The following is a 19,418-nucleotide window of genomic DNA, read 5'->3' as shown; positions in this document are numbered from 1 at the left end:
GGCAGGGCCAGGAGGAACTCGTTGCTGGTTCCCTGGACTCCATGGCCCTCGGAATATTCTGTAATGGTGAATTACAGAATTCACAATTACAATTAAATTACAATTACAATTAAATTACCATTACAATTAAATTACAATTAAATTACAATTAAATTGCAATTACATTTAGAAGGATTACAATTCCTCCCCCCAGGAAGGGACATTTCCCATCCCCACCTCGGGGGCAGCTCCGAGGGGCCCAGCCCAGCCAGAGCCCTCTGTCGTTTTCCCAGGAAAAAACCTTGGATTATGGAGCTGCAATCCAAATTTTGGCTGATTTTGGCTTATTTGCCACTCCAAAAAATTCACATTTGCGTTTTCCAGCCCCAACGATCCACACACACTCTCCCATCCCAAACCACGGGTATCACACAGAGAAACGGAGCTTTACCTTGAAACTATTTTTTTTTAATGTAAATCAATGTTATTTCCCAGTAGGTACAAAAGTGAGAAACTTTACAGCTTTCAGTGTTTTCCACGCGCTTCCCCCTTCGCCCTCCCTGTGAATTCCCACATTTTGGAGCTCTAACACCCCTTTTTAAAGGAGGAAAAATACCCCTTTTCTCACCCCAAAACTCCCCATTCTCTTTCCTAACTTATTTTCCCTCTTTCCCGTATTTTTCTTTTGTTTTATTCTCTTTTCCTTTAAGGAAAAAAAGTGCCCAAGTCCCTCCACCCCCCCTCCAACCCCCAGTGACAACACAAAGCCAAAATCTCCTCTGTGACCATTTAATTTTGGGGTGTCCCCCCTGTGCTGTCTGGAGGGTCCTCGCTGCTGCCCTGGGACTTTTTGGGGTCACTTTGAGCCTTGGCTTTGTCCCCTTGGGGCTTTTTGGGGTCACTTTGAGCCTTGCCCTTGTCTCCCAAGCTCTTTTTGGGGTCACCTGGAGCTTTTTCCTTGTCCCCCAGGCTCTCCTCGGGGTCCCTGTGAGCCTTGGCCTCGTCCCCCAGGCTCCTTCTGGGGTTCCCCCCATCCTTGTCCTCATTTTGGGGGTGCCCCCCCTTGGCATCAATGGCCGCGTGTTCCCTCCGCACCAGCTCCTGCAGCTCCTCCTGAGGGGAGGACACGGGGGGCAGGGGGGTCCCGGGAGGGTTTGAGGGGTCCCAGAAGGGTTTGGGGGTCGGGGGGGTCCCAGGAGGGTTTGGGGTTCAGGAGGGTTTGGGGTTCAGGGGGTCCCAGGAGGGTTTGGGGGTCGGGGGGGTCCCAGAAGGGTTTGGGGGTCGGGGGGGTCCCAGGAAGGTTTGGGGGTCGGGGGGGTCCCAGAAGGGTTTGGGGTTCAGGGGGTCCCAGGAGGGTTTGGGGGTCGGGGGGGTCCCAGAAGGGTTTGGGGGTCGGGGGGGTCCCAGGAGGGTTTGGGGGTTGGGGGGGGTCCCAGAGGGTTTGGGGTTCAGGGGGTCCCAGGAGGGTTTGGGGTTCAGGGGGTCCCAGGAGGGTTTGGGGTTCAGGGGGGGTCCCAGGAGGGTTTGGGGTTCAGGGGGTCCCAGGAGGGTTTGGGGTTCAGGGGGGGTCCCAGGAGGGTTTGGGGGTTCGGGGGGGGTCCCAGGAGAGTTTTGGGGGTTCGGAGGGGGTCCCAGGAGGGTTTGGGGGGGGGGGGGTTTTGGGTTCAGGGGGGGATCCTAGGAGGGTTTGGGGTTCAGGGGGGGGTCCCAGGAGGGTCTGGGGTTCAGAGGGTGTCCCAGGAGGTTTTGGGGGTTCGGGGGGGGGTCCCAGGAGGGTTTGGGGGTTCGGGGGGGGTCCCAGGAGGGTTTGGGGGTTCGGGGGGGGTCCCAGGAGGGTTTGGGGGTACCTTCCAGCCCAGCAGTTCAGCCAGAGCCAGGCACCCACTGTCACAGTCCCCCAGCCAGGCCACGTCCCTGCGGGGACACAGGGACCCCAAAGTCACCTTTGGGGGGCCCTAAAAATCCTGGGGGGCCTCAGAACCACCTTGAGGGTGCTCAAAATCACCCCAAAACCACCTTGAGTGGCCCCAAAAGTACCTTGGAGTGTTCCAAACCTTTATGGGAATGCTCCAAACCACCTTCAAAGATCCCCAAAACCACTCTGGGGGGTCCCAAAACCACTTTGAGGGTCCCCAAAACCACCCTGGGAGGTTCCAAAAGCACCCTGGAAGTCCCAAAGCCTCTTTGAGGGTCCTCAAAACCACCTGGAGGTCCCAAAACCTCTTTGAGGGTCCCCAAAACCACCTGGAGGTCCCAAAACCTCTTTGAGGGTCCCCAAAACCACCTGGAGGTCCCAAAACCTCTTTGAGGGTCCCCAAAACCTCTTTGAGGGTCCCCAAAACCTCTTTGAGAGTCCCCAAAACCCCTTTGAGGGTCCCCAAAACCACCTGGAGGTCCCAAAACCTCTTTGAGGGTCCCCAAAACCACCTGGAGGTCCCAAAACCTCTTTGAGGGTCCCCAAAACCTCTTTGAGGGTCCCCAAAACCTCTTTGAGAGTCCCCAAAACCCCTTTGAGGGTCCCCAAAACCACCCTGGGGGTCCCAAAACCCCTCTGAGGGTCTCCAGAGCCACAGTCCAGTTCCCAAAACCACGGGGGGGAGGACAGAGCCCCCCCCCGCCCATACCTGTAGGCCTTGTCTGAGTCAAAGTCCATCCCTCCAAAGCCCATCAGGGACATCAGGGGGTCACTCTGGGGGAGACAGAAGGGGTGACAAGGGGAGGAAACTGCTCCAAGACCCCCCCAGTGCCTCCCAACCTGTCCCATCCCCTCACCTGCCCCCCACCTCACCTGTCCCCACCTCACCTGCCCCCCCTCACCTGTCCCCCCCTCACCTGTCCCACACCTCACCTGTCCCACACCTCACCTGTCCCCCCTCACCTGTCCCCCCCTCACCTGTCCCCCCTCACCTGCCCCCCACCTCACCTGTCCCCACCTCACCTGCCCCCCCTCACCTGTCCCCCCCTCACCTGTCCCACACCTCACCTGTCCCACACCTCACCTGTCCCCCCTCACCTGTCCCCCCCTCACCTGTCCCCCCTCACCTGTCCCACACCTCACCTGTCCCCCCCTCACCTGTCCCACACCTCACCTGTCCCATCCCCTCACCTGTCCCACACCTCACCTGTCCCCACCTCACCTCTCATCCCCTCACCTGTCCCATCCCCTCACCTGTCCCATCCCCTCACCTGTCCCACACCTCACCTGTCCCCACCTCACCTCTCATCCCCTCACCTGTCCCATCCCCTCACCTGTCCCATCCCCTCACCTGTCCCACACCTCACCTGTCCCCCCTCACCTGTCCCCCCCTCACCTGTCCCCCCTCACCTGTCCCACACCTCACCTGTCCCACACCTCACCTGTCCCACACCTCACCTGTCCCCCCCTCACCTGTCCCACACCTCACCTGTCCCACACCTCACCTGTCCCCCCTCACCTGTCCCCCCCTCACCTGTCCCACACCTCACCTGCCCACACCTCACCTGCCCCCACCTCACCTGTCCCCCCCTCACCTGTCCCACACCTCACCTGTCCCACACCTCACCTGCCCCCACCTCACCTGCCCCCACCTCACCTGCCCCCACCTCACCTGTCCCCCCCTCACCTGTCCCACACCTCACCTGTCCCACACCTCACCTGTCCCATCCCCTCACCTGTCCCATCCCCTCACCTGCCCCCACCTCACCTGCCCCCCCTCACCTGTCCCACACCTCACCTGCCCCCACCTCACCTGTCCCATCCCCTCACCTGTCCCCCCTCACCTGTCCCCCCCTCACCTGTCCCATCCCCTCACCTGCCCCCCCTCACCTGTCCCACACCTCACCTGCCCCCCCCTCACCTGTCCCATCCCCTCACCTGTCCCCCCTCACCTGCCCCCCCCTCACCTGTCCCACACCTCACCTGTCCCCCCTCACCTGTCCCATCCCCTCACCTGTCCCCCCCTCACCTGTCCCATCCCCTCACCTGTCCCATCCCCTCACCTGCCCCCACCTCACCTGTCCCCACCTCACCTCTCATCCCCTCACCTGTCCCATCCCCTCACCTGTCCCCCCCTCACCTGCCCCCACCTCACCTGTCCCCACCTCACCTCTCATCCCCTCACCTGTCCCATCCCCTCACCTGTCCCCCCCTCACCTGTCCCATCCCCTTACCTGCCCCCCCCTCACCTGTCCCATCCCCTCACCTGTCCCCCCCTCACCTGCCCCGTCTTCTCCTTGTTGATCAGGAGTCTGGGGGTGTTGGTGGGGACCCTGCAGGAGCAGAGAGTCTCAGGGTGGTCTGGGGTGGGGGGTCCGGGAGGGGTTCTAGAAGGTTCTAGGGGTTGTAGGAGGGCTCTCACCTGCTGATGAGGGAGGCAAAGGGCTGCACCTGCAGTGAGGTGCCCATGATGAGCAGAAGGTCAACCTTCTCAAAGTCCTGTTGAGGGAGGGGGCGTCACTGGGGGGGTTGGGGGCTCCCTGTGTGACCTCAGCACCCCCCCACACCCCAAATTCATGCTGGGTAGGGGAATTCTGGGCCCCCCCAAACCCCACTCACCGACTCCAGGAGGGTAAAGAAGCGCGAGGGGAGGTTCTCCCCAAAAAACACAATGTCTGGGGAAGAGGGGTGGCAGGTGAGGGGGGGGGGGGGTGTGAAGACCCCTTCCCCCCCCACAAATTCCTGCTCAGCACCCCCCAAAACTCACCAGGCTTCACCAGCCCCTGGCACTTCTCACATTTCGGGACCAGGGAGGAGAAAATCCTCTCTGGAAAACAGGGGTAGGGTGGAAGCTCAGTGGGGAAAGGGGGCACGGGCATTTGGGGGCGCACAGGAAAATTTGGGGAGTGCTGGGGAAGAACAACCCGCCTTTACCACCCCGAGGCAAAGCAGAGGGGGACACTCCCCCAGCCACTTGTGGGAGGACGAGGGGAGGTCCCCGTGGGTCCCCAGCACCCGGGAGCCCCCCAGAGCCCTCCCCTACCCCTCATCCAGGCCAGGTCGTAGCGCTGGCGGCACGAGGAGCGCAGGCAGTGGGACGTGAAGAACGTGCCGTGAGCCTCCACCAGCAGCTCCGGCTCCAGCCCTGCCACCCTCTCCAGAGTGTCGATGTTCTGGGGGGCGCCACGGGGACATCAGGGGGTCCCCAAGGTCCCCGTGACCCCCAAACCAGCCAGGGGAGAGGGAGTTGTGCCCTACCTGGGTGTAGCAGCGCAGCAAGAGCCCCTTGTCCTGCAGCAGCCGCATGAAGTAGTGACACACGGTGGGCTGGGGGAATTTGGGGAGTCATTTGGGGGATTCTTGGGCCCCCACGTGAGGAGAGAGGTTGGAAGGAGGTTTGGGAGAATATTAATTACCTTGAACTGGCCTGGGTAGAGCTCACGGGCAAGGGCGAAAAAGGGCTCTGGGTGTTTCTGGGGAGCACAGGGGGGTCAGGGGGGGCTTGGAGAGCCCCCAGAAACCCAGCCCCCCCCTCAGAATTTGGGGAGGAAAGGGGGGTGTACCTTGAAGAAACCAATCTCAAAGATGGCCTCGGGGTAGGGGAGGTTGTAACTCTGCAGGTTGGAGTAGAGCCCGGTGCCGGGGGAGCGGAAATCCGGGATCCCGGCAGCTGGGGGGGTTGTGGGGCTCAGGACCCACCCCGGGTGTCCCCGAGCCCCCCCAGCGCCCCCCACAACGAGCACTCACAGGTGGAGATGCCAGCGCCCACCATGCACACGATGTTCTTACCTGGGGGAGGGACATAAGGGTGAAGCCCAAATCTGCCCCCAAGAACCCCAAAACCGCCCCTTCCCCCCGCCCCCCCGCACTGTGAACCCCCAAATCCACCCCATTCCCGCTGCACCCCCTGCCCCCATGCCCGATTTTCCCGTTTCCCCCTCCCCATTCTTGGTGCCCCCTGTTCCCGGTGTCCCCTTCCCCCCCATGCCCGATTTTCCCCCTCCCGGTTCTTGGTGCCCGTTCCCATTCCCGGTGTCCCCCCCTCCCCATTCCCGATTTTCCTGCTTCCCCCTCCCCGTTCTTGGTGTCCGTTCCCGTTCCCGGTGTCCCCTTCCCCCCATGCCCGATTTTCCTCCTCCCGGTTCTTGGTGCCCGTTCCCATTCCCGGTGTCCCCCCCTCCCCACTCCCGATTTTCCTGCTTCCCCCTCCCCGTTCTTGGTGTCCGTTCCCGTTCCCGGTGTCCCCTTCCCCCCATGCCCGATTTTCCCCCTCCCGGTTCTTGGTGCCCGTTCCCATTCCCATTCCCGGTGTCCCCCCCTCCCCATTCCCGATTTTCCTGCTTCCCCCTCCCCGTTCTTGGTGTCCGTTCCTATTCCCGTTCCCGGTGTCCCCTTCCCCCCATGCCCGACTTTCCTCCTCCCGGTTCTTGGTGCCCGTTCCCGTTCCCGGTGTCTCCCCCTCCCCATCCCCGATTTTCCCCCCTCCCCATTCCCGATTTTCCTCCTCCCGGTTCTTGGTGGCCCCCATTCCTCCCGGTGTCCCCCCCCCGTTCCCGTTGTCCCCCCCCCGTTCCCGGTGTCCCTCCCCATTCCCGATTTTCCCCGTTCCCGTTGTCCCCGTTCCCGGTGTCCCCCTCCCGGTTCCTGGTGCCCGTTCCCGTTGTCCCTCCCCCGTTCCGTTTCCCGTTCCCGGTGTTCCCGTTCCCCGTGTCCCCCGTTCCCGTTCCCGGTGTCCCCGCTCCCCGTGTCCCCCGTTGCCGGTGTCCCCGTTCCGGTTCCGGTTGCCGGTGTCCGTACAGCGGTCACTCTTGAGGAAGCGGCTCACGCCCTGCAGGCTCAGCTCGTCCAGCACCGGCTCCGGTTTGTCCCCGCCGAGCCCCAGGCTCCGGGACAGGAGCGTCCTCAGCAGCTCCACTGCGGGGACACCGAGCTGGCCCCAAACAGCGCCAAAGACACCCCAAAACCCCACAAAATATCCCAGAAAGTCACAGAAATGTCCCCAAAAATTAATTAAATTAAAATAAAATAATTAAAATAAAAATTTAAAAAAGCCCAAAGTACCCCGGAGAGACTCAAAAGTCCCATTCCAACATCCCCGTCCTAGAAATATCCCCAAATGTCCCACAGAGCCCCAAGGGCCCAATAAAAGTTCCCCAAAGATTTCCCCCAAAATATCCCAAAGGCCCCGAAATATCCCGAGGGCCCGGTAATGTCCCCAAAGGCCCCGAAATGTCCCAAAGGCCCCGTGATGTCCCCAAAGCGTCTCCGGTGTCCCCGCGGCCCCCGGTGCCCCCAGACCCACTGTCAGCGTCCGCCGAAGCGCCCGTCTCGGGCTCAGACACCTGCGGGGAGGAGAGCAAGGGGTCACCGGGCTGCCGGGGGCGGTCACGGGGGCGGGGACCGAGGGGATACTGGGGGCGTTACCGGAGACTCGGCGTCCTGCTCCGCCTCCTCCTCGCGGGCACCGGGAGCTGCGGGGACGGCGGGGGGATCACCGGCGGGGGCGGGAGGAGAGGCAGCCCCAACCTCCGGGCTCGTCCCGGCCCCGCCGGCCCCGGTCCTGCCCCGCTCCTCCATGGGCGCGGCCTCGCCCTCACGGCGGCTCCCGGCGTGCCCCGCGCGCCCCCCGCGGCTCCGGTTGGCGGGAGAAGCGGGCGCGGCCAGACGGAGGCCGCTGATTGGCTGAGACACCCGGAAGCGCTGCCGCGGACTACGGGTCCCGGGACGCGCCGGGCCGGGGATTCCCCGCTCCGCCATGGCGGCCGCGGCCTGAGGCGGCCCCGGCGATGGCGGCCGCGGCCCCCGCGGCCCCCGCGGCTCCCAGCGAGGCGAAGCGGGCTGATGGCGACGAGTGGTGCGACAGCGGGCTGGGCTCGCTGGGCGAGGGGCCGCTGGGGCCGCCGCTGCCGGCCAGTCCCGGAGCGGAGTCCCCCGAGACCCCCGCCGACCCCGCGGCCTGGCTGCGGCACGTCCTGAGCTTCGTCACCGAGGACGGGGACACGTGAGGGCGGGGACGAGGGACCTTCCACCCCCCTCCCCGCACACACCCTGGGCTTGGGGGGTCGCGGTCCTGGCTCTTCCTGGGGCTCCGGTGCGACCCTCCCGGGAGCGCCGGACCCCGCGGGGGTCCCTCGATAACCCCCCCAAAAACCGCCCAGAACCCTCCCCACTGTCCTGGGGACCCCCGGTGGGTCTGGGGGTGTCGGGACAGCCCCGCCCAGCCCGTGCCCACCCGCAGGGCTCTGCACCTGGCCGTGATCCACGAGCACGAGGAATTCCTGGAGTCCATCCTGCGGCACACGCGGCACTCGCCCTACCTGGACCTGCAGAACCACCTGGGGCAGGTGCGGGACGGGGAGAAATCGGGGGGTTTGGGGGGGTCTGGGGGGTCCTGGGACCACCCCGTGGCACTCGCCCTACCTGGACCTGCAGAACCACCTGGGGCAGGTGCGGGACGGGGAGAAATCGGGGGGTTTGGGGGGGTCTGGGGGGTCCTGGGACCACCCCGTGGCACTCGCCCTACCTGGACCTGCAGAACCACCTGGGGCAGGTGCGGGACGGGGAGAAATCGGGGGGTTTGGGGGGGTCTGGGGGGTCCTGGGACCACCCCGTGGCACTCGCCCTACCTGGACCTGCAGAACCACCTGGGGCAGGTGCGGGACGGGGAGAAATCGGGGGGTTTGGGGGGGTCTGGGGGGTCCTGGGACCACCCCGTGGCACTCGCCCTACCTGGACCTGCAGAACCACCTGGGGCAGGTGCGGGACGGGGAGAAATCGGGGGGTTTGGGGGGGTCTGGGGGGTCCTGGGACCACCCCGTGGCACTCGCCCTACCTGGACCTGCAGAACCACCTGGGGCAGGTGCGGGACGGGGAGAAATCGGGGGGTTTGGGAGGTCCTGGGACCACCCCGCGGCACTCGCCCTACCTGGACCTGCAGAACCACCTGGGACAGGTGCGGGACGGGGAGAAATTTGGGGGGTCCTGGGACCACCCCAAATCTCCACAGCGTCGGGTGGGGGTGGGGAAGGGGTGGAAATTTGGGGTTACAGCGGGGTGGAGCTGCAGGAGGAAGGGGCGAGTCTCTGGGGGAATTTTGGGTGAGGGTTTGACACTCCCAATCGTGCCGCACCTCGCACCCCCCGAGCGCACCGCACATCGGGCCGGGGCTGAGGGTTTTGGGGTGCTTTAACAGCGGTTTTGGGGTGCTTTAACAGCAGTTTTGGGGTGCTTTAACAGCGGTTTTGGGGTGCTTTAACAGCAGTTTTGAGGTGCTTTAACAGCAGTTTTGGGGTGCTTTAACAGCGATTTCTCCCCGCAGAGCGCTCTGCACATCGCCGTGGTACTGGGGCTGGCCGGGGCTGGTTTTTGGGGTGCTTTAACAGCGGTTTTGGGGTGGTTTAACAGCGGTTTGGGGTTGTTTCTCCCCGCAGAGCGCTCTGCACATCGCCGTGGTGCTGGGGCTGGCCGGGGCTGGTTTTTGGGGTGCTTTAACAGCGGTTTTGGGCTGGTTTAACAGCGGTTTTGGGCTGGTTTCTCCCCGCAGAGCGCTCTGCACATCGCCGTGGTACTGGGGCTGGCCGGGGCTGGTTTTTGGGGTGCTTTAACAGCGGTTTTGGGCTGGTTTAACAGCGGTTTGGGGTGGTTTCTCCCCGCAGAGCGCTCTGCACATCGCCGTGGTGCTGGGGCTGGCCGGGGCTGGTTTTTGGGGTGCTTTAACAGCGGTTTTGGGCTGGTTTAACAGCGGTTTGGGGTGGTTTCTCCCCGCAGAGCGCTCTGCACATCGCCGTGGTGCTGGGGCTGGCCGGGGCTGGTTTTTGGGGTGCTTTAACAGCGGTTTTGGGCTGGTTTAACAGCGGTTTGGGGTGGTTTCTCCCCGCAGAGCGCTCTGCACATCGCCGTGGTGCTGGGGCTGGCCGGGGCCGTGCGGCGGCTGCGGGCGGCGGGCGCGGGGCTGGCGGTGCGGGAGCGGGGCGGGCACACCCCGCTGCACCTCGCCTGCCGAGAGGGGCACCCCGCCTGTGCCCGCGCCCTGCTCGGGGAGCCCCCCGAGCCCCGGGAGGAGCCCCCCGAGCCCCCCCGGGATCCCCGCAAGGAGGAGGAGGAGCGGCGGGCGCAGCTGGAGAGCGTCAACTACGATGGTGCGGGGTGGGAACCGTGGGTTGGGGGGATGTTTTTGGGGGATCGCGCGGATTTGGGCTCATCGGGGTTTTTAGAGGGGCCGCTCAGTTTTTCGGGTGGGGGACAGCGTTTTGGGGATGGTGGCACGGTTTTGGGGTGGACGCGGTTCGGGGGCACGGCACGGGTTTGGTGGGGGGAGAGGGGTCAGGAGGTTTCGGGTACCCCCCCCCCCCTCCAGGGACACCCCAAAATGGGGGTCCTGATCCAGCAGCAAGGACAGGAAGAAAGGGGAGCCATAAACAGGGAATAAAGGTGGGGGGGGTCACCCTGGGCACCTCTGAATTTTTAGAGTTTTCTCAGAATTAGTTTTGGGGGGAGGTCACGGGCATTGGGAGGGGGTCCCACGTGCTCAGGCAGGGTTTTGGGGATTCCCGATCCCCATTTCCCCCCCCCCCACAGGTTACACCCCCCTGCATGTGGCCGTCCTGCGCCGGGACCTGGAGCTGGTGCAGCTCCTGCTCCGCGCCGGCGCTGACCCCGACCGGCCGGTGGGTGCCCCCAAAAGAACCCAAAAGCGGGGCTGGGGGGGGGTCCCCGCCGCCCCCTGACCCCCGCCGTGCCCCCCCCCCCCCCAGGAGCCGAGCTGCGGCCGCAGCCCCCTGCACTTGGCCGTGGAGGCTCAGAGCCCCGAGGTGGCCGAGTGCCTCCTGCGGGGCGGGGCGCGGCCGGACCCCCGCACGTTCTCGGGGTTCACCCCCCTGTACAGCGCCCGGCGCCGCCCCGACCCCCGCCTGCCGCCCCTCCTGCGCCGCTTCGGGGCCCGCGACCCCCCCAGCAGCGACAGCAGCGACAGCAGCGACAGCGAGGGCACAGACGAGGACAGCGAGGTCAGTCAGTGACCACACACCCCCGTCCCCAGTGTCCCCCCGCCCTCCGGGACAGCCCAGCATCACCGCGGGGACCCCAAACCCTTCCAAGCTCCCCCCACCTCGAACCCTTCCAACCTCCACAAATTTCTTCCCCAGAATGAGTACGACGACATCGTCATCAACAGCGGGCACTACCCGGCCTGAGGGACCCCTTGGGACCCCCCCGGATGGATTTGGAGGACCCTGCCACCCCCAGCCGCGGGGACCCCCTGAAGATGCGCCCCCGCCCCCCAAAATCCCGGGGGAGCCCCAAGGGCTGTGGGGGGCGGTGGGAAATAAAGCGGAGGCTGTGCTGGGAGCAAGGACAATGACAGTGTGACAACGGAGGGGACAGGTGGGGGGACATTTGGGAGTGGGGGGGACACACGTGTGGCACTGGGGGACACCCGAGTGTCCCCACAGTATGCACGGAGCAAAGGACAGGCGTGTGGCAGGGGAGGATTTCCAGGTTTTATTGTCGGGATTTGTCACCTCGGGGACACGCGGGACGGGGTTCTCAGTGTCCCCCGTGTCCCCTGTCCCGCATGTCGTGTCCATCCCTCGATGTCCCAGCTCCAGCCATGCTCTGCCTCCTCCACGGGGACCCCTCCCCACCTCAGGACCCCCCCTCTATTTTGGGGGGGCCCCCCCCGGGCTGGTTGGGGCCGATGTAGCGCAGGAGGGGGGCAGGGGGCCGGGCCAGCACCTCCTGCCCCACCAGCGGCTGCAGCACAGGGGGCACCCGGACACGGCCGTCCTGGGGGGTGACACAGCGTGGGGTGAGCCCCCCCCGAACCCCCCCCGACTCCCGCGGGACCCCCCCCAAAACACTCACCGGGAGCTGGTTGCACTCGAGGAGCGCGATGAGCATCCGGGACACGGCACAGGCGGTGCCGTTCACCTGAGGGGGCACATGGGGTCAGAGGAGCGCTCAGGGACCCCCACCCCAGGGTTTTGGAGCTGTCCCGTGGATTTTGGGGGGTCACCCACCGTGTGGGCGTGGCTCAGCCGGCCCCCCTCCCCGCTGTACATGATGTTCAGCCGCCGGCTCTGGTAATCCGTGCAGTTGGAAGCACTGGAAATCTTGGGGGGGTGGGGGGAGAGGGGTCAGGAGGTCTTGGGTACTCCCTCCCCTCTCCTCCACTCCAGGGACACCCCAAAATGGGGGTCCTGATCCAGCAGCAAGGGCAGGAAGAAAGGGGAGCCATAAACAGGGAATAAAGGGGGGGGGTCACCCTGGGCACCTCTGAATTTTTAGGGTGTCCCCAGAATTAAGTTCTCCCCAAATTACTGGGGCTCTCCCCGAATTTTCAGGGTGCTCCCCACATTATTTGGGCTCTCCCTGAATTGTTGGGGTCCCAGACTCCCCCTCACCTCCCCGAATTTGCCCCGTCCAGGCATCCAGGCCTCGATGTCAAACTTGCGGTAGGCGGGGAGCCCCAACTCCTCTGTGGGCATGTCCAGGACGCTGGGGGGCCCGGGGGGGGGGAACAGTTACGATGGATTTCGGGGTCCCCACGGATTGGGGGGGACTCCCCCAAAAACTCCCCTCACCGGTAATGGAGCCCCAGCTCCGAGAAAATCTCCTTCTGGAGCGCCAGGAACTCCTCCAGCAGCTCCTCGCTCTCCGTCCCGCGCTCGGCCGCCGTCACCCCGAACATCTCCACCTTGCGGGGTGGGGGGACACGGGGGTCACCCCCTGCCTTTCCCCCCCCCTCCCCAGGGGTCTCCCAGTGCTCCCAGTACCTTGGTGAACTGGTGGACGCGGTAGAGCCCCCAGGGCTCCTGGCCCGTGTCGGTCTCGGCGCGGTAGCAGGTGCTGGAACACACCACCCTGGTGGGGGGAACACGGGTAAGGGGGGGCCCCAAAACATCCCAGAGCCCCCCAGAGAATCGGGGTGGGGTCCCCAGAAGGGGAAGGGGTCTGGGGGGGACACAAGACCCCCGTACCTGACAGGCAGGTCCTGCAGCTGCACAGCGTGGTCCATGAAATAGCCTGGATGGGAGGGCACAGGGTGACCCCTAAATCCATCTGCTCCCCTCTTTCTCCACTTTTTCCCTGTTTTCTTCCCTTTCCCCCATTTTTTTTCCTGTTTTCCCATGGTTTTCCTGCCTTTCCTCCTCCTTTTTTCCCTATTTGCTCATTCTCCTGATGATTTTTCCTCTTGGATTTTCCCTGCTTCTTCTCCCCTTTCTTCCCCATTTTTCTCCTGTTCTCCCCCTATTGTTACTTCTTTTTCCCCTTTTCCCCCTATTTTTTCCCATTTTCCTCATGTTCTTCCCTGGTTTTCCAGGGAAATTTTTTTTTTCAAATATAATTTAAATTAAATTAAATATAATTAAATTAAATATAATTTAAATATAATTTAAATTTAAAAAATATTTTTCAGGGAATGATAATAATAATAATAATAATAATATTAACATAATAAAAATAAAAATAATTTCCAGGTAATAATAAAAATAATAAAAATAGTAAAAATAATAAAATAATAATTAAATAATAGGAATTAAAATAATAAAAATTAAAATAAAATAATAAAAATAATAAAAGAATCATTTCCAGGGAATTTTCACATGTTTTCCCCTGGTTCTCCCCGATTCTCCCCCTCCCCTGCTCCATTTACCCCCCGGCTTTTCCCAATTTCCGCACGTTTTGCCCCAATTCCCACCTGCAATTCCCACTTCCGAGGTCCCAGCCAGGCACAGATCCTCGAAGCGTGCAGGGTCAATGGTGTAAACTGGGGAGGGGGTAGCGCTGGGCTGGACCCCACAGCCCTCCTGGGGGGCACAGGGGGTCACTTGGGATCACCGAGGGGCCGGGAAGGTCGAGGGGGGGCTCAGAGCTCACTCACAAAAACGGCTCCTCGCAGCAGGTCCGGCACCGTCATGGGCAGGAAACCCTGGGGAAACGGGAGGGCTGGAGACCACCCCCCTCCTGGGAGCCCCCTGAGCCTCCCTGGAGCCCCCCAGACCATCCCTGGATCCCCCCAAACCATCCCAGAGACCCCCAGACCATCCCTGGATCCCCCTAAACCATCCCAGAGCCTCCCTGGAGCCCCCCAGACCATCCCAGAGCCTTCCTGGATCCCCCTAGACCATCCCAGAGACCCCCTGGGTCCCCCCAGACCATCCCAGAGACCCCCTGGGTCCCCCCAGACCACCCCAGAGACCCCCTGGGTCCCCCCAGATCATCCCAGAGCCTTCCTGGAGCCCCCCAGATCATCCCAGAGCCTCCCTGGATCCCCCCAGATCCCCCCCGGACCCCCCAGCCCAGCCCCACCTTGCTGAGCAGTTTCCTCAGGGTGAAGGTGACGAGGGCGTGCTGCAGCAGGGCCCCAGCCCCGCACAGGTAATAGGAGCGATGGCCTGACACGTGCGACAGGCGCCTGTGGGGGACAGGCGGGGCACAGGGGTGGGACAGGGGTTGGACAGGCGGTGGACAGGGGTTGGTGTTGGACAGGGGTTGGAAAGGTGTTGGACAGGCAATGGACAGGCATTGGACAGGTATTGGACAGGTGTTGCACAGGTGTTGGACAGGCAATGGACAGGTGATGGACAGGTGATGGACAGGCAATGGACAGGGGTTGGACAGGTGATGGACAGGTGATGGACAGGTGTTGGACAGGCAATGGACAGGTGTTGGACAGGCGATGGACAGGCAATGGACAGGTGTTGGACAGGCGATGGACAGACAATGGACAGGGGTTGGACAGGGGTTGCACAGGCGGTGGACAGGCAATGGACAGGTGTTGGACAGGTGTTGCACAGGCCTGTCCCCCCTGCAGGTGTTGCTCACCTTTGCCGGATGATGTCCAGCCCCTCCCCCAGCTCCAGGTGTCCCTTTGGCTTGAAATCAAACACTGGGGGAAGGGGGGAGGGGAAATTTTTTGTCACCTTTTGTCACCCCAGACCCTCCAAACCTCCCCCCAATCCTCCATAACCCTGAGACCCCCCCCAGACCCTCCTTTTCCCCCCCAAACCCTTCATCACCCCCCACAAATCCTTCACCACCCCCCACAAATCCCCCATTACCCCCAAAACCCTTCACCAGCCCCCCCAAATCCTTCCTCACCCCCCACAAATTCCCCATCACCCCCCCAAATCCCCCATCACCCCCAGACCCTCCATTTCCCTCCCAAGGACCCTTCTCCTCCTTCTCCCCACAACAAAACCCCCCCAGGACCCCCCAAAACCCCCTCCACCCCTTTTACCTGGTTTGTCACCAACCACTTCCAGCAGCCGGGCCTGACTCTGGTCCCCAACAGGCTGGGGGGGCACAAGGGGGAGTTTGGGGGAGCCAGGAGACCCCCGAACCACCAAAGGGGGGTGTCAGGGGGATTTGGGGGGGATTTTTGGGGGTCTCACCACGTCAGGGTGGGTTTGGGAGGGTTTGGGGTGATTTTGGGGGGTTTTTGGGGGGGTCTCACCACATCAGGGTGGGTTCTGTTGGGTTTGGGGTGATTTTGGGGAGGTTTTGGGGGTCTCACCACATCAGGCTGGGTTTGGAGGGGGTTGGGGTGATTTTGGGGGGATATTTGGGGGGATTTTTGGGGGTCTCACCACATCAGGGTGGGTTCTGTTGGGTTGGGTGGGTTTGGGGGGATTTTGGGGGGGATTTTGGCAGGATTTTTTGGGGGATTTTGGGGTGAATTTTGGGGGATTTTTGGGGGGATTTGGGCGAGGTTTTGGGGGGTCTCACCACATCAGGGTGGGTTCTGTTGGGTTTGGGGAGATTTTGGGGAGGTTTTAGGGATCTCACCACATCAGAGTTTTGTTGGGCTGGGAGAGGTTTGGGGGTTTTTTGGGGTCTCACCACATCAGGGTGGGTTCTGTTGGGCAGCTGCAGAGCCCCCAGGTAAAATCTCTGCTCCAGGTCAGATTCCTCAGCCTCAAGCGCCCGGAGCTGCCCCCGGAGGCTCCGGCCCCGTTCCTTCAGCGCCACCAACTCCGGGAGCTGCCGGGGGGCTGCCGTGAGGGCACGGGGGGGGCAAGAATCCCCCCGAGACCCCCCCCGAAAATTCGATTCCTACCGTCTTGGCCGATGATTTGTCGTGGGAGGCCTGGGAGGGAAAAGGAGTCAGGAGGTTCTGAGGGGTCTGGGGGCAAGAAAGGGGTCTGGGGGCATCTTGGAATGGTTTAGGGGGAAAGGCAGGGGGGTCCTGGAGGGTTCCAGGGGGACCAGAGGGACCCTGTGGGGAGTTTGGGGGTCCAAGGGGGAACGGAGGGTTCTCACCATGATCCTGCGGACACCCTGGGCCACGCGGCCCTTCTCGGCCTCCAGCCGGGCGATGCCGTCCCGGACCTGCCCCAGCCGCCGCCACGTCCGCACCTGAGGGGAGAACAGCCCGGGGAGCGCACAGCCGAACCCGGGAGTGCACAGCCCAACCCGGGAGCGCACAGCCGAACCCGGGAGCGCACAGCCCAACCGGGGAGCGCACAGCCCAGCCGGGGGAGCGCACAGCCCAGCCGGGGGAGCGCACAGCCCAACCCGGGAGCGCACAGCCCAACCGGGGCAGGGTACAGCCCAGCCGGGGGAGCGCACAGCCCAGCCGGGGGAGCGCACAGCCCAACCGGGGCAGGGCACAGCCCAACCCGGGAGCGCACAGCCCAGCCGGGGAGTGCACAGCCCAACCGGGGAGCGCACAGCCCAGCCGGGGGAGCGCACAGCCCAGCCGGGGAGCGCACAGCCCAGCCGGGGGAGCGCACAGCCCAGCCGGGGCAGGGCACAGCCCAACCCGGGAGCGCACAGCCCAACCGGGGAGCGCACAGCCCAACCGGGGCAGGGTACAGCCCAGCCGGGGAGCGCACAGCCCAACCGGGGAGCGCACAGCCCAGCCGGGGAGCGCACAGCCCAGCCGGGGAGCGCACAGCCCAACCCGGGAGTGCACAGCCCAACCCGGGAGTTCACAGCCCAACCGGGGCAGTGCACAGCCCAACCGGGGAGTGCACAGCCCAACCGGGGAGTGCACAGCCCAACCCGGGAGCGCACAGCCCAACCGGGGCAGGGTACAGCCCAGCCGGGGGGCGCACAGCCCAGCCGGGGAGCGCACAGCCCAACCGGGGGAGCGCACAGCCCAACCGGGGCAGGGCACAGCCCAACCGGGGAGCGCACAGCCCAGCCGGGGGAGCGCACAGCCCAGCCGGGGAGCGCACAGCCCAGCCGGGGCAGGGCACAGCCCAACCGGGGAGCGCACAGCCCAGCCGGGGGAGCGCACAGCCCAGCCGGGGGAGCGCACAGCCCAACCGGGGAGCGCACAGCCCAACCCGGGAGTGCACAGCCCAACCGGGGCAGGGCACAGCCCAACCGGGGCAGGGTACAGCCCAGCCGGGGAGCGCACAGCCCAACCCGGGAGTGCACAGCCCAACCGGGGCAGGGCACAGCCCAACCGGGGCAGGGTACAGCCCAGCCGGGGAGCGCACAGCCCAGCCGGGGGAGCGCACAGCCCAACCGGGGCAGGGTACAGCCCAGCCGGGGAGCGCACAGCCCAACCCGGGAGTGCACAGCCCAACCGGGGCAGGGTACAGCCCAGCCGGGGGAGCGCACAGCCCAGCCGGGGGAGCGCACAGCCCAGCCGGGGCAGGGCACAGCCCAACCCGGGAGCGCACAGCCCAGCCGGGGAGTGCACAGCCCAACCGGGGAGCGCACAGCCCAGCCGGGGGAGCGCACAGCCCAGCCGGGGAGCGCACAGCCCAGCCGGGGGAGCGCACAGCCCAGCCGGGGCAGGGCACAGCCCAACCCGGGAGCGCACAGCCCAACCGGGGAGCGCACAGCCCAACCGGGGCAGGGTACAGCCCAGCCGGGGAGCGCACAGCCCAACCGGGGAGCGCACAGCCCAGCCGGGGAGCGCACAGCCCAGCCGGGGAGCGCACAGCCCAACCCGGGAGTGCACAGCCCAACCCGGGAGTGCACAGCCCAACCGGGGCAGTGCACAGCCCAACCGGGGAGTGCACAGCCCAACCGGGGAGTGCACAGCCCAACCCGGGAGCGCACAGCCCAACCGGGGCAGGGTACAGCCCAGCCGGGGGGCGCACAGCCCAGCCGGGGAGCGCACAGCCCAACCGGGGGAGCGCACAGCCCAACCGGGGCAGGGCACAGCCCAACCGGGGCAGGGCACAGCCCAACCGGGGCAGGGCACAGCCCAACCGGGGAGCGCACAGCCCAGCCGGGGGAGCGCACAGCCCAGCCGGGGGAGCGCACAGCCCAGCCGGGGGAGCGCACAGCCCAACCGGGGAGCGCACAGCCCAACCCGGGAGTGCACAGCCCAACCGGGGCAGGGCACAGCCCAACCGGGGCAGGGTACAGCCCAGCCGGGGAGCGCACAGCCCAACCCGGGAGTGCACAGCCCAACCGGGGCAGGGCACAGCCCAACCGGGGCAGGGTACAGCCCAGCCGGGGAGCGCACAGCCCAGCCGGGGGAGCGCACAGCCCAACCGGGGCAGGGTACAGCCCAGCCGGCGAGCGCACAGCCCAACCGGGGCAGGGCACAGCCCAACCGGGGCACACAGCCCAACCGGGGAGCGCACAGCCCAACCCGGGAGTGCACAGCCCAACCGGGGCAGGGCACAGCCCAACCGGGGCAGGGTACAGCCCAGCCGGGGGGCGCACAGCCCAACCGGGGAGCGCACAGCCCAACCGGGGGAGCGCACAGCCCAGCCGGGGGGCGCACAGCCCAACCGGGGAGCGCACAGCCCAACCGGGGGAGCGCACAGCCCAACCGGGGGAGCCCACGGTCTCCACCCCGTCCCGAACCGGCCCCGCCACTCACGATCTCCCGGAGCTCGGCGCTCCCCAGCGGCCCACGCCGCTGCTCCACGTCCCGCTCGCTGATCGCCGTCACGTCCAGCTGCGGCCGCGCCGAGAGCCCCTCCCGGACGTGCTCGTACAGGCGGCTCCGCCCCGCCGCGGGCCCGGCAGCGGGACCCGGGCCGGGAGCGGCTCCCGCGGCCCCGCGCCGCCCGCCCGCCGAGAGCCCCGCCGAGAGCCCCGCCGCGGGCCCGGCAGCGGGACCCGGGCCGGGAGCGGCTCCCGCGGCCCCGCGCCGCCCGCCCGCCGAGAGCCCCGCCGAGAGCCCCGCCGCCAGCAGCGCCCGCCGCGCCGCCATCTTGGCCGTGGGTCACGTGGAGCAGGAGCCGGGGGCGGAGCCGGACGCGCGTGCGGACCGCGCCTCCCCCGTGCTGCTTTGGTCACGCCTCCCCATGGCCAGGCCACGCCCATCATTGCCAGACCACGCCTTCTCGCTGTCAGGCCACGCCCCTTATTGCCAAGCCAGTCCTCCTCGCAACCCAGCCACGCCGCCCACTGCCGAGTCATGTCCCCTCATGGCCCGGCCACGCCTCCTCATCGCCAGACCACACCTCCTCACCGCTAGGCCACGCCCCCGGGCTCCGAGTCGGAGCGCTCCGGGTTCGGTGACCCCGCTGACCCCGGAGAGGCTTTAGAGGGGGGGGAGAAACAAAAGTTACAGCTCAGAAGAGTGGAAACACCATGTATGTAT

General features: G+C 65.1%; 3 protein-coding genes across 6 annotated transcripts; 1 reads left to right on the top strand and 2 right to left on the bottom strand.

Annotated features, from left to right (window-relative positions):
- Positions 1-425: 425 nt before the first annotated feature.
- SIRT2 (sirtuin 2) lies at positions 426-7,505 on the bottom strand. Of its 2 annotated transcripts, none has more exons than XM_086872049.1 (15): positions 7,319-7,505; positions 7,197-7,236; positions 6,692-6,808; positions 5,642-5,683; positions 5,458-5,564; positions 5,311-5,367; positions 5,153-5,221; positions 4,938-5,067; positions 4,662-4,721; positions 4,514-4,569; positions 4,317-4,393; positions 4,176-4,227; positions 2,604-2,668; positions 1,827-1,893; positions 426-1,092 (listed from the first exon to the last, which is right to left on the bottom strand). In XM_086872049.1, exons 1-15 carry the CDS (start codon positions 7,469-7,471, stop codon positions 769-771), a joined length of 1,416 nt encoding a protein of 471 aa, XP_086728175.1. In that variant the 5' UTR covers positions 7,472-7,505; the 3' UTR covers positions 426-768. The 2 variants fall into 2 exon arrangements, with proteins under 2 accessions (XP_086728175.1, XP_086728174.1); XM_086872048.1 differs by having other exon boundaries at positions 4,161-4,227; positions 7,319-7,494.
- A 72-nt stretch (positions 7,506-7,577) lies between these two features.
- NFKBIB (NFKB inhibitor beta) lies at positions 7,578-11,239 on the top strand. 3 transcript variants are annotated; one of them, XM_086872051.1, is made up of 6 exons: positions 7,579-7,895; positions 8,133-8,238; positions 9,774-10,032; positions 10,472-10,560; positions 10,779-10,899; positions 11,038-11,239. In XM_086872051.1, the coding sequence occupies exons 1-6, from the start codon at positions 7,681-7,683 to the stop codon at positions 11,040-11,042; spliced, it is 795 nt and encodes a 264-aa protein (XP_086728177.1). In that variant the 5' UTR covers positions 7,579-7,680; the 3' UTR covers positions 11,043-11,239. The 3 variants fall into 3 exon arrangements, with proteins under 3 accessions (XP_086728176.1, XP_086728177.1, XP_086728178.1); XM_086872052.1 differs by having other exon boundaries at positions 7,599-7,895; positions 10,648-10,899; XM_086872050.1 differs by lacking the exon at positions 10,472-10,560 and having other exon boundaries at positions 7,578-7,895; positions 10,648-10,899.
- Positions 11,240-11,369: 130 nt separating this feature from the next.
- Positions 11,370-19,025, bottom strand: SARS2 (seryl-tRNA synthetase 2, mitochondrial). The gene is made up of 16 exons (XM_086872047.1): positions 18,690-19,025; positions 16,157-16,252; positions 15,954-15,983; positions 15,737-15,877; positions 15,135-15,189; positions 14,720-14,783; positions 14,204-14,309; positions 13,776-13,823; positions 13,593-13,701; positions 12,871-12,916; positions 12,667-12,754; positions 12,475-12,587; positions 12,295-12,388; positions 11,911-12,003; positions 11,756-11,821; positions 11,370-11,677 (listed from the first exon to the last, which is right to left on the bottom strand). The coding sequence occupies exons 1-16, from the start codon at positions 19,023-19,025 to the stop codon at positions 11,537-11,539; spliced, it is 1,626 nt and encodes a 541-aa protein (XP_086728173.1). The 3' UTR covers positions 11,370-11,536.
- Between the last annotated feature and the right edge of the window lie 393 nt (positions 19,026-19,418).

Source organism: Cyanistes caeruleus, chromosome 38, assembly GCF_971803275.1.
Source record: "Cyanistes caeruleus chromosome 38, bCyaCae1.hap1.1, whole genome shotgun sequence".
Classification (NCBI taxonomy): domain Eukaryota; kingdom Metazoa; phylum Chordata; class Aves; order Passeriformes; family Paridae; genus Cyanistes; species Cyanistes caeruleus.
The sequence above is the reverse complement of the archived record's forward strand: the minus strand, read 5'-3'. Positions and strand labels throughout refer to the sequence as shown.

Bases quoted from the DNA above. Each gene is read 5' to 3' on its own strand.
- SIRT2 (XM_086872048.1), bottom strand. From the start codon at position 7,471: ATGGAGGAGCGGGGCAGGACCGGGGCCGGCGGGGCCGGGACGAGCCCG. The intron at 5,684-6,691 runs GTACGGACACCG...TCCCTCCCCCAG, and splicing joins CTTCCTCAAGAGTGACCGCT to GTAAGAACATCGTGTGCATG. The intron at 5,222-5,310 runs GTAATTAATATT...AAATTCCCCCAG, and splicing joins TCTACCCAGGCCAGTTCAAG to CCCACCGTGTGTCACTACTT.
- SARS2 (XM_086872047.1), bottom strand. From the start codon at position 19,025: ATGGCGGCGCGGCGGGCGCTGCTGGCGGCGGGGCTCTCGGCGGGGCTC. The intron at 15,984-16,156 runs GTGAGAACCCTC...TTTCCCTCCCAG, and splicing joins AGGGTGTCCGCAGGATCATG to GCCTCCCACGACAAATCATC. The intron at 15,190-15,736 runs GTGAGACCCCAA...GTGCCCCCCCAG, and splicing joins ACAGAACCCACCCTGATGTG to CCTGTTGGGGACCAGAGTCA.
- NFKBIB (XM_086872052.1), top strand. From the start codon at position 7,681: ATGGCGGCCGCGGCCCCCGCGGCCCCCGCGGCTCCCAGCGAGGCGAAG. The intron at 10,033-10,471 runs GTGCGGGGTGGG...CCCCCCCCACAG, and splicing joins GGAGAGCGTCAACTACGATG to GTTACACCCCCCTGCATGTG. The intron at 10,900-11,037 runs GTCAGTCAGTGA...TTTCTTCCCCAG, and splicing joins GCACAGACGAGGACAGCGAG to AATGAGTACGACGACATCGT.